General features: G+C 43.4%; 1 protein-coding gene across 2 annotated transcripts in view; it reads right to left on the bottom strand.

The window, feature by feature from the left end:
* Nucleotides 1-307: 307 nt before the first annotated feature.
* The window catches only part of EBF1 (EBF transcription factor 1), a 389,099-nt gene continuing 376,330 nt past the window's right edge, over nt 308-13,076 (bottom strand). For both annotated transcript variants that reach the window (XM_049647877.1, XM_049647878.1), the window contains exons 15-16: nt 11,155-11,349; nt 308-2,698 (exon numbers count right to left, since the gene is read on the bottom strand). In XM_049647877.1, coding sequence (XP_049503834.1) covers nt 2,667-2,698; nt 11,155-11,349 — 227 coding nt within the window. In that variant the 3' untranslated portion in view covers nt 308-2,666. The remainder of the gene's footprint in view (nt 2,699-11,154; nt 11,350-13,076) is intronic.

Below are 13,076 nucleotides of genomic sequence, written 5' to 3'. Positions count from 1 at the left end.
TGGCGTTTGTTGTCAGGGTCTGAGCCGGACACCTCACCGGCTGACCATTCCTTCACAAACAGTTAAGGGGCTCACCAGACAAAATATGGCTTTAAATTGTACACATCTTCAGGCCAGCGCTTACCACACGAATTCAGACAACTTTTCTGAGTACCGAGAAGCAATGCGTCCACCTTGCTTACATTTTCCAGTTTTTTTATTATTATTAATCATCATTATTATTATTTCTCACCTTGAAAAATCAGCTTTCCTCCCCCTCCCTTCCCTCCCACAACCCCCCTCCCCCACCCGCCCCAACCCATAAAAATCGCACTCTGACAGTCTAGTGAAAACCATTGCAAAATCCATATGGGGGCATGCACAGTTGCAGCATTGTTGTAAATTTCTTGCTCTACTAGAAAAAGTTACATTGTCTTAAGGTAACAAAACAGTTCTTTTGTGCTTTTCCATTTCTTTGTTTTTTTTTTTTTCTTTTTTCTTTTTCTTTTTTCTTAGAATGTTAGTGATGACTGACAGTTCTGGTGCACAGTTACGATGTACAAGTGAAATGAATATGATTTGCATTGTTAAGGCATCCAATCTGCTGGTTTATATTTATGTGAAAGACAGAGGAAATATACAAGCAGACTTAGGAAAGAAAGTATGTTCATTGATTTCTATGAAGTTTCTCCCCCGAAATTCAATGCACAAAATGCGTCACTCCAAAGGGAGAGATTCCATGCATATTAATAGAGTAAAACAGCATTAGGGTTTTTTTTTTTTTGTAAGCTTCCAAAGCAAAGGATACATTTTTTTTAATCTACAGAACTAAATGCTACAAGAATAATATGCTACTATTTTTTTTTTTTGCCATATATTGGAAAAAACTTCTTAACTTACAAATAATACAAAAATAGACAATGGCTTTTGGGTGGAAATAAAAAAAATTGAAGCATGGTTTAAAACAAAACTAAAAATAACTATAAATGAAATGTTTAAAAATCACATTGAAACAGCTAATACAACTGTAGGTGACCAAACAAATACGCACTTTTCACATAGCAAACGTACACAATAAAATAACCTGGGAGTGGGAGGAAAAGGAAGAAGGGGAAAGCAATGTACAAATTCCAAAGATAAATACATTATTTATATGGATATTTTACAAAATCCCCTTGAAAACAAAAAGCCTTTTAATTAACTTTGCAAGTATGTGCAAGCTAAAGGTAGTGAGCTTTTTTTTTTCTTTGCAAAATATGCAGTAAAATCTTTTTGTGATATTGAAAAACTGTCTTAAGACATTAAAATGTATAAATAGAACGACGACTTTGGCAAAAATCACAAAAAATCTACAGTATTTATAACTACATACAAAACACAACAGCAAAGAAAAAAATATCAGGCAAACGCATCCTCAGAGCTTTGCTGCGTCTTTGCTATTTATTCTTACTTTTAAGAACACTTCCCAGATAATGAGAGCAAAAATTCCATAGAACAGAGAACTATGTTTTGGAGCTCTCAACCTTCTTCTCCTTTCTCCCAGTTTCCTTTTACTCTGAATTCCAAAGCACTTAACCTGTCCCTCTAATCTATTATGTTACAAATGGTGAGGGTCACCGATAGAGGTGTCATCTCAAATGGGAAATCCGAAATACCTGCCATGTTGCTTTTGTCAGCTTTTGGAGGATTGGTATGAAGTCAGCATTTAGGATGAGTCAACTTTAAACTTGCAAATGGCGGCGTGTGAGTGGGATTTTGGCTTGATGACTGGAGGGCAAAATGTGGAATTCTAATTCTGTGCCTGGACCCTGTTCCGTGCAGTCTCATAGGGGATTCTCACACAGTATGTGTGCCATCAAGCTCTCCAGAGGCCATTGGCTTCAGAAGAAGTTGACATAAGTAAAAGAGAGAATTATATCAGGTTTAAATATGCAGTTTTAACAATCTGTCTAGAGGCACTGGATTTTTGAGTAGAAGGGAAAAATGTGATCACTTACATCACTTTTTAACTTTCCAGGCTGCATTTATTTACACAGTTACTTAAGACAACAATACAAAAGAGATAAATAAGCTTGCACTGCTAAGGGATGGCATGTTAAGTTAGATATTGAAAATGCACTGTCTGAGCTAACTACCATTTGATATGCTTTAAGGCGCAAAAGCCGACCCTTAGTTTTCTAAAAAATCTAACTGGCATTCCTATTCTGTCCCATACAAGCTTTTTTTTTTTTTTTTTTTTTTCTTTTTTTTTTTTTTACTTTTTTGTAAATATCACCACTTCATTCTCCCTTTACACAGCTTTAAAAACATCATAAATTAAAACATGGAGTCTTATTTATAGTGTCCCTTGTATACAGCTTTACGGTTTATAAAAGACAAATGATTGCAGAGTTAAGCTTAAAAAAAAAAGAAAGAAAATGAAAAAGTGGATTTGCTTTTATCAACACAGAATAAATATATCCCCCAAATACTTGGGAGGTACAACTTTTAACCAACACTGCACTTGCAGAACCCTTCCAATTTCAGTATTTGCAAGGTCGGTGATATTGTTTGTTTAAAAATCTGCAGTTATTGTGATTCCTCTTAAAAAGGCCTGAGTTAAAAGTTCCACTCGGGGACTTGTATCAGATTACTCTCTGTAGCAGAATCCAACCTCTTCATTAATAAAATTCTTCAAGGCAATTCTTTCACATGGGAGGAACGATCATGCCAGATATCGCTGTGGAAAAAGAAGACAAAAGTCAATGGTTTTGCATCCAAAATTCTCACTGAGGAAAAAAAAAAAAAAAGATGGGAAAAAACACCCACACGCCACTATGTTGGTTGAATATTAGTCACAAATGTGCTCTCATCTCCCCTGGAATGAGTTTTTGTTAGAAAATATACATGTACTTTATTAAAAATGATAAGTCAGCCTGTGTATGTGTCTTTAATGGAACAGAAGATGCTAAACATCCTTCCAAATCTGATTTCAATCTTAAAATATAACTGGAAAGTTGCAGAGTTTGAATATCGCTGGGAAAGTTGCAGCCCCAAACCTTGCAAACTAGTGAGAATTTCCAATGTGTCCCTCTTTTTGCCCCTCCCTGTGACTTCCGTAATATAAAATAAAAAACTAGTTCATCCCACGGCTCTGTGCTATTTGCGAAGACTGAATACTAGAACAGCAATCTGAATGCCTATATTTCATCCCTCATACCGGGGAGAAGGAAATGCCAGCCACCTCAGGCCTTGTTCTGGGGAATATGAAGCTGGGAGAAAATGTGGAGGAGGAGGGGAAGGCAGGTTTGCATGAACCTGCAGGATGTCTCCTATACTACTGTTGCACTCAAGGTTCTGGAATGGTCTGACCACGTTCTTAGAAAATTATAGCCTAGGAAAGCTGGGGCGAGATCCTGGGGGAAACGAAATCAGTTTGGGGTAATCAAAAATCTTTGGAAGTGCTCTGAGTTAGAAGCCCGCACACAGTGGTATTTAGAAAAGCACGGAATCCGACAGGCCACTGTTCCACCTCTGGCTTTCCTGCTTTCTGAGTATGTCTCCCAGAGGTAGTTACTTGTTTCCTTGAACCTCTGCTTCCTCAGCTAGAAAATGCAGTTAACGGTATTTGCAAGGGCAGTGATATTTTTAGGGTTGTTGGAGATTTAAATAAAATAACATATGTGTGGTGCTTGGCCCAGCGTCAGCTCCAGTAAAGACCTCATAGAGGTTAGCTGCTATTACTTTTAACCCATCCCTTCTGCTGCCAAACTAGCTGTGTGACCTCATGCTAATTGTTTAACATCTCTGGTTTGTGTTTCTTCTTACATCAAAAAGGCACCACCCCATACAGCATACTTCATATGCTGAGCATGAGGAATGAAGGGATGTCTATAAGAAAGTTAAAACAGTATGGCAACTTTGAAATATTTTGGGGTAAGAGTGATGCGTCCATTAGAAGCAAGAGGCAGCCATCTTTTGCTTCCAAAGATGAGAGAGAAAGTCATTGCTTTCTTTTTGTTGGCAACTCTAAATTTAAATTGATGTCCTTGTCAGTGATGACTGAGTCTAGGAAGTGGCTCTCTTCGTGTCCCAACTCTCAAGTCCAAAAGAATGTGCCTTTTTTAAAGCAAACCCCAACTACTACAAATCCTGCTGCAGACACGGGGAGGCTAGGTGAGCCCCTGAGCCCTGCAGTCCCCACACCCCTCTTGTTTCCCCTCCCCCACCCCCAACATTTTAAATTCAATTAAAAAATGTATTTTGCCAAACACTTTTTCCGTTAATTTTTAAACCCATCTGTATTCACAGGGAAATTTAATCCACATGTTTCTGATTCATATACACGTAAATCATCCAAATGTTGTTTTGCAAGAGCCGTTCTGCAGTCCAAAAGCTCCTGGAGTCTTTTCGTAAGCCCTCATAAGCCATTTTTCTTAGAAACAGGAAGTGTCTCTTGCCAAATGCAGGCCAACTTAAACCCCCAAAGATTCGAGATCAGTTGGAAAAGCAGTCCCCCTAAGATTCAAGTGAGCCTTAGATCTGACTGAAACGGGGAGCTCAGATTTTCAACCCAAGCTTTAACTTGAAACTCCAAGATGCTATAGCTCCAAAGGCAAGGGGGCAGGGGCTCTTTGCACTGTGACAGCTCAGCCCGGCTCTGCCTCCCTAAGGATCTTTCATCTAGGCTGGAGGTGGGTTCCGGCACCCTTATTAAAGACAGGTCTTTCTGTGGGAGTTCTAAGCCTCTGGCAAGAGAAGCAAATCTTACTTTTGCCTTCCACCAAAATCTACTTCGTGTGCCTGGCATTAAAGGGCAGTGCCCTATTGGACAGCCAGCCGGGTAGCTCAGGCAGTGTCAATACGATGCAAAGCAAAGCAGACAACTGACAAACTTCCTGCTGATTTGGTCAGTGGGTCTGGCCAACATTTATTAAGTTTATTAATTGGGCCCTGAAAACATCAGGATTTTTTTTTTAATTCTGGATGGCCAGAAGGAAAAAAACAAAAAACAAAAAAAAATAAAAAAGATCTAGCAATCTAGGGCCCCATTAAAAGTTATAAAGCAAAGCTAACTGATGTGCTAGTCCATAGCTAACAGTGCTTCTTAATCTGGATGACAGGGGGTGCAGACTCCAATGCCCTGGGAGCCCAGACTGGGAACATAAGTGAGCGATGTGCCCCGGTAGGGATCAAAGCGACTCTGCCAAGGGCATGCCTTCTTTAGAGCGGGCTCCCCCAACGCTGCTGTGCAGAAATGCCTGCTCACAACCACCAGCTTTTCTGAATTCTTTCAAGAGAAAATGGAGATCTGAATGTTTTAAAATACAAAACAGCCCAGTTTATACATGTTAGCGAACAGTTAAAATTAAAAACAAACAGACATATTGGAGGGTATCTAGGGGGAGGCTTTGGCCTGTCCATACCTTCCTACCGTGCCTTTGTTGGCCCTCAGACTTCTCGTAGAGCCTAGTAGACACCATGGAATCTCTCTCCAGAAGAAGACCCATATGTACCTGCACCCAACACTCTGCATAGAACACTGGGGTCACAGCTCCCTACATCTCATCTGTGACTTCCTAAACTCCAGGTACAGAACACTTCTTGATGAATACATTTTAGGACAAGATCGCTGTTTGTAGTCTGTAAGCTGCTATACCTGTGAAGAGACCTTTTTATAAAGTAATCCCACTGCATGACTGCAGGGAAGCTCCTGGGTTTATAGGAGCTGTTTTTCCTGTATCTGTGCTTCAATCCTCAAGATTACTTACGTGGGTGAGAGGGATGGGTGTTTGAGGCTTGGAAAGTTCCAGAAAAGCCGTTGGCACACTGACTCGCCCAAGTCGGGCCCATGAAGATTTCCACAAAGACACAACACTGTCAGAGAGTAACACATGCCAAACTTCACAGGACATCATCAGACCGAGGTGGCTCTGCCATTTTCCCCGGCGGCAGGGTGATCATGTTCTCTGACAGAAGCTCAGAAAACTATTGGTTTGAAAGGCCATGCATTTTTCATTAGGGTTTTCACATTTTGGTAAGAACAAAGACAAAATGAAAAGTTTTGCAGAGCTGGGAGAGTTTGGAGTGAGGGTGGAATGTGGTCTTCCTCGAACCACCACATGTGTAGGAATTATGAGCTAATCAGGAACAGAATAGGGGGAATATCTTGCACAAATTGAGCATGTACATGGTGCAAAAGACAACTCCACACGATCGCTGTGGGACTGCAAGATATCTAGAGTCAGGTAGGGCCAGCCAGCCTGAGCTATAATAAGGTGAGGAAAGAAAAAATTCAGTGCATGGGTACAATTTTTGTGAAATCACTCTGGTCTTTTGTTTTTAATTTTTCACTGCAGAGACTGTCCAGGACATGGTTAGGGTTTAAAATCACTACCCTGGGGGGAGGTCCAATCGCATGGTGACAGCCTCCTTGGGGCTGCCTCTCTCTTGATTAATGAAGTCCTCTGAGGCCTGAAATTGCATAGTAGCCATGCTCTAGGGAGCATAAGCTTTAGGAGAAGGGAGAGGACCTCTCCAGGACAATGGCTGGGCACAGTGGGTCACTCGAACCCTTGACCTATGAAAATAGACACACCTGGGGAGTCAGGATCAGTATTTATCAATGACTTTACCTAGATAGGAACAGAGAAGATTTCTCTGCATTTTCTCTTTAAATCCAAAATACAGCCACATTTTCCAAAGTTTTCCATGGGATATTAATTGGTCTTCACATTTGGAAAAGGGTTCTCTGGGCAAATAAGTTTAAAGAACTAAATAGAAGACTTTTTGTTTGTTTTGTTTTTTGTTTGTTTGTTTGTTTAACTGCAGGATGTCTCAGAGCTTTTAATAAACTTAGGTACACTGTGTCTCTCCAAGACAGGGATTCAGTAAGCACCACTTTCTAGATTTGTTTGACCACAACACTTACACTTTTTTAATAGTATATCTTCTGAGATTCCAGAAGTGCTGAGATAAGATTCGTTTTATCCTAAAAAAGTTTCTCAAACATATGGTAATTTGTCCAAGGTTTTATCTACCTGGTAAAGAAAGCCAGTTGGAATCGCAGTAGGAACTTTGAATCATAAAATCTTTGTAAAGAATGGAGTTTATGACTTCCTTGCTTAACCTTATTCCCACTTCTTGGCCCCTGTGCTCCGGGATACCGAGTGGCTTGCTGGTTACTGTACATTACTCTTTGGCTCCAGTTATCTTTAATCCTCTGCTTGACATAATGCCCCCTCCCCATCTCCCTCTGCCTGAGTCTCCCTTGCCCTATCTCCAAGGTCCAGTTCAACGGCACCCTTCTCTGTGAGGCTCTTCTGAATTCCCCCTAATCTTCCCCTCCTCTGAATTTCCACAGGTGGGTGCCCAGCCTCTCCCAGACAGACCTGCCTGCTTTACTGTGGTGTTATGTTTCCTTTACCCCAGGGAAAGATTTTAAGGTCAGGATTCTGCAGTCCACATGGACCTCACCCAGTGGCTTGACTTTAGTGTGGCCACATAGCATAGGGGCTTACACAGTAATCAGTCTGCCAGGCTTTTAACCCCAGGCTCTTCCAATTTGCTAGCTGTGTACCTCTGGATGAGCCATCTTGGCTCTAAAGCTTGGTTTCTGCATCTGTAGAAGGAGGACAAGGAGGAGCCTACATCAAGGATGGCTGGGAAGAATACATGATATAATGCAGAAGCCAGGCTGGGAACAAGCCCTCCCATGCCAGCGGCTGTGACCATCGTCATCACCATCATGGGAGATTGCAGTGCATGTTCATTGGGGAATAAACATACACGCAGTCACTAGAGAAGGCCATGACAGGGCTGCTGAGAAAAAGGCCTTTAAGGAGTTGGCAAAACAAACAAACAAACAAACAACCAGTACAATTAGTAGAGTGGTAGCTGGGGGTACACAGGTCTTTAAAACCCTCAACAGCCTAAACATGTCACCTCTGATCTTGTTTGTATGTCAATTTGCTTGATCAACACTTCTTTCATCACTTGCCCTGTCTTAATGATCACAGTTCTGAACTAGGAGGGCCCACATGAAATTACTATAACAATGAAAAGGAGAAGGAGGAAGGTCACACTTCAGAGGCTCTCACCACCCCCTTTCTGTAACCCGTCTATGCCCTTTCTCCACAGACCAGCAGAGTTTAGAAAGCTAACAATGAGGTCATTCTCCAGTTACAGGTCTAGGAGCCCACGTCCCAGCGTCCCTTTTGTCAGGGGAGACTCCGAGACCTCAGGCAGGAGTTCCCGGGGAACAGTGGCACAGCGCACCTCCGGCCACAGGCATTGGGTACAGAGGGCCAAGGCGCAATTCCAGGCATGGGGGCCCTGGTGAGCGCGGCGGCTGGGAGTGGAGTGGGCAGGAACAGGGACAGGACAGCTTAGAGGAAAATGGTGTCAGTTAATTTGACTTGAATCTCTCTACTCATACCTCCTCCCCTGGCGTCCCTCAAAGGTAGGGATGTTTGGTACATGACTGTGTTGGGAAAAAAAAACAGCAGAAAGAAACCCCTGAACACATGCTGAATTAGAAGGAAAGGGCAATGTTGTCCACAACAGCAAATCCAGCACAAAGTGTGGCCCTGAATTTCACCTCGAACCCTCCCCACTGTGCAGCCATAAGTGAAAAATGTGACAGAGAGATGGTGATTCAGCCACTTATCAGAACAGGGGAGAATGGTCTCTGCACTCTTGGAGCCTGTGAAGACTTGGGTTAGAAATGCCCTGGATAACAAATGAACAAACTCTGTATGAGTCCTTGTTTTGAAGCCATTTCATTGTTACTTAAGAGCACCTGTACACGCACGTGTGCGTGTGTGTACGTGCATGCACACATGCATGCGGACACACACACACACACACACTAGCAGAGAGATGTCCCCTAAATCCAGGACATTCTGCAGTTTGGGCTGAGTCCCTTCCTGCTCCCTGCTTGGTCTACACGGCAAGAAGAGACCTGGCCTTGCCTAAGGGCTACCTGCTTATGTCACCGCTGGCCAGTAATACAGCTACTGACCCTCCAAGAGCTATGGGCCTTTTCTTCTCAAACACCACCTGTCAGCTCCTGATTACAAACCCCATTCTACCTTATTTTGATATCAAATCTTTGTTTAACGAGGGTGGTGATAAGCAACTCAAGAATGGCAGATTTCTGCTTTCCGTATTTTTTATCCTTATTTAAACTAAAAGTTATACTTAGGCATTACATCCTTAGTTTGCCAGCCGGAGGTGTACTGAGGGTGACAAAGCATTCTTTTTAGCTGAAAAAGAGTCAGATTTGTATGAATGGGTAGCTCCCCTTTGTAGGGGTGGGCATGACGCATTGTGAATAATACTGTCTGAAATGTAGTTCCATTGTCAGATTCTTTTCCTCTGCCCTCGAAGATGGCTTTGCCAATGCATGTTCAAGGGAGGGACACAAGCATGTTTTACTGGGCATGACTTTGGCTGTGCTGGGCAGCTTTGCCAGCAGGTTTCTGAAGAATGTTTAGCAGAGCCTGCATGGAGTCTGAAAGGCAGAGTAATTAGAAAGCTCAGGTTCTGGAGTCACACAGTTTGGGTTCAATTTCGGCTCTATTATTTATAGCCGTGTGACCTTGAGCAAACTGGGCCTGAATTTACCCATCTATATAAAGGGAATAGTACTGACTTCATAGTTTCTTTGAAAGAATCAATATAAGATTATATCAATGTAAAGCATCCAGTACCGAGTACATGTATACTCTGTATAAATAACATAAACAATATACATATACATAACATACATACACATAATGTGTGTGTGTGTGTGTGTGTGTGTGTGTGTGTGTAAGAAACAGAGCTGAGAAATCCCAGATGGGTATGCAACCCTCCTGACCCCTCTCGACCCCCATGGCTGACCTCCATCAGTGAAGATGGCATGACAACCAATGAAGGAAGGCACTGTGGGGAGCTGTGTGGGGGTTAGGGGTGCAGACTCTGCTGGGGTTTATATTCATCTCCACCATTTACAGGCTGTGCCTTTAGGCAGGTGTTTACTCTCCTTAAACTTCAGTTTTATCATCCGTACAATGGAGATCATAATATCCTCATATTTCACTAGGAAGTTGTTAGGATTAAGTAAGATAAAGCGTGCTCAGTGCTTAGCACAGCACCTGAAACACGGTTCAGTGCTAAATAAATGGCAGCTGATTATTTTATTGATCTTATTTCCCTGCCAGATGCCTTAGGAATCCTGGATGCATCCTTTTTACCCCCCTCTGAGTAATAAAGTGCTTGGGAGAAAGAAAGAGGAGATGAATTTTTGAGCTTGAGTTTGAAGCCAGCTTTGGCCACACACTACTGCCAGAAATCAAGCAATTTCATAATTTCCCTAACCTCGAGTTTTCTCATCCATAACGTAGGGGCTTTGAATGCCCAACACACGCTCCTGCTGTGAGGGATGAATGAGCTTGTGCAGGTCAACGGTACCAGCACGTAAGAAAAATGTAAGACACAGTGGACCCATTTTAAAAAGGGTGGTTTTTTTCCCTCAATGAATAGAGAGGTCACCTCAATTCTTGGTGACTCTTATTTTCCATACTCCGTGATGGGGACAAATATTGAACAATTTTAATATGACCCAGAATACTCTAGTCATATTTTGGGGGTTCTGGTTCCCAATAGTCAGTGTTGGGCCTTTGGTCTATAATGCTCTAACCTCAGGGCTCTGGTCAGGCCATGGCTCACCCACTCCCCGTGATCAGCCCCACATACGTTCACGCTGACACAGTCAACAGGTAGGGAAGGTTGAGTGACCTACTTCAGGAGAATGCCAGTCCCGGGAGAGACCCTGCAGTGGAGAACTTGCTAGAGTCCACAAAAGACTGGTCTGATTATGGCGACCACAGGGAATGAAAGAGGAGAAAAGAGAAATGATGACATTAGTAAGTGGAAACAGTATTCTCAAGCAAATCCCGGGCCTGAGCAGAATTGCTGGAGTTGAAAGAGGACTGCTCAGGCAACTCCAGTAGAGGAGGGATGCGTGGGGCTAGGGGCTAGGGCCCAGGGCCAAGGACAGTGAACACAAAGGAACAAAAGAAAGGAGGGCAGAGAGAAGCAGGCTGGCCCAAGGCTGATGCCCTTGCACCAGTGACGCATCTGCCTCAGGCCCTGGGGGGTCGGGGGAAGGGGGTGAAGTCAGGGCATTCTGTTGGCGTGGGTGGGGCTTACCTTGCAGGCTGTTCCCGTTGGTGCTGGTGCAGGTGGGAGGCGGGGAGGTCTGGGGTCTGACGACTGGTGCAAAAGCACTCTTCTGTTTTACGGCTGAGACCATGTTGGCTGGTGAGAAGGAGAAGATGCCCGAGGAGCTGCTGCAGTTGGAGGGGAGGCTTGTGGAGGAGGCCATGGTGGGGCTGGATGGCACGACTGAGTGGGGCAATGGGAAAGGAGAAATCAGCCTCTGCTGGCATCTTGAGATGAGGCCCTTCACCCAGCCACCCTGCTCAGGCCACCCTTCCAGCATGACCCTTCCCGAACTCTTGGGATCTTGTCTGATTTCATCACTTAGTACTTGGCACGTGCTACCTTTCATTGCTGGTGGTCTTTTATGTATTTATTGTGGGCCTACTATGTGCCGAGCAGTGTGCTACGCACTGGGGCATCCCAGGCCAGGAAACAAAAGTGCTCTCATTAGGGATAGAGTAGCACAAAATAATGACAAAGGTGAGCCTGCCAATTCTGCAGAGGCAGGGAAGAGAACCAAAGAAAGCTTCATGGAAGAGGAGTCAAGGGAAGCATTCCAGGTGGGCCTGAACTAAGGTTCTAGCAAAGTGGCTGGGGATATAAGAGGCAGGAGGAGGCCAGCCTGAGACAGCATGGTCACTAATGGAATGAGAGATGTGAGGAAGAAGGGTAGGTGGAAGGCCATGTGGACAAACAGACTGCCACAAGCAACATTTGTGGATAATGCAAAACTACAAGTCAAAGTTCCAAATTCTTTCTATCCCCCATGGAGCTGTACATGAATGCTTGTGAATTAATAGGCAGTAGGATAGGAGCTTTATGCAAATACTCACAGTCTAGTAGTAGTGGGAATGTGGATTATCGATGATGGGAGAATTTTGGCAATTCAGAGAGGGAGAAAGCCTAGTTGCTTGGAGACATGAGTTTGGTAGATGCACATTCTCTACCAACACGGTCCTTTCAGCCTGGCCATCCATATCTCGCTAGCTGCTAATAGTCTCATGGTTACTTCAGGAGACAGATTTGGTACAGAGTGAGTCCTCTCCACTCAAGACCAGTATTTTCATACACTCACCTTCTATTTCTTCCATCTCCTGGGGACAAGTATAAATCCTGCCCAGTGATTTTCAGGCATTTCATTGAAATTCTAAGTACTTCCTTCTACTGTATTATTTTTCACATTATGTAATCAACATTACATACTGCTTTATCATTCACAAGAATCTTCACGTCGTTTTCATCTTATGTCACTGCCAAAGCAATCTTAAATTCGGGCCTATTACATCCTTTTTATACCTGAGCAAGCTGACCAAGCTGAGTCTCAGAAAATAGTTCAGTGACATGCCCAAGGGCCATAGCTAGAATGCAGGGGAAGCCAGGAACCAAACCCAAATTCAGTGTCCTTTCTACTACACCACCCTGCAAAGGAAACAAATAACCAGGGGAAAAGGTCTCCTTCCCATGAGCCCCCCAGAGAGTCTAAAACGCTGTGTAGGTGGCTGGCCTTCCCTTGGCCTCCTGGCTGTGGAAAGTTAGGGAAGCGGGAATCAAATGGGAAATAAGCAGCAATTGCCATCAGGGGGAAATGACCCCTTGTAATCAGCCCTTGGCACTACACAATCCAAAGGCACCGAATGCTTTACGGAGCAGAACACAGAGCCGCCATCCTCAGAGTTTTCACAAACATTTTCTAAACTGTACTTTTTCTTTTAATGAGGCCAGCATTTTTATACATCTCTTAGGATTTGTAAATGTGAAAATACGCTCAATAATAACACCCATTTAAATTGCAAAACTCCTGCACTGGAGGTTTGATTTTTAAATATTCGTAGACTTGAAATCCTGCTGGTTCACTGAGGAAGGCAATTAATCTCGTTGGCAAATGCGATCATTATGTGTATTTAGAGGTG

The sequence above is a fragment of the Panthera uncia genome (assembly GCF_023721935.1).
Source record: "Panthera uncia isolate 11264 chromosome A1 unlocalized genomic scaffold, Puncia_PCG_1.0 HiC_scaffold_17, whole genome shotgun sequence".
Taxonomy (NCBI): domain Eukaryota; kingdom Metazoa; phylum Chordata; class Mammalia; order Carnivora; family Felidae; genus Panthera; species Panthera uncia.
This window is presented reverse-complemented; position numbering and strand designations above follow the sequence as displayed.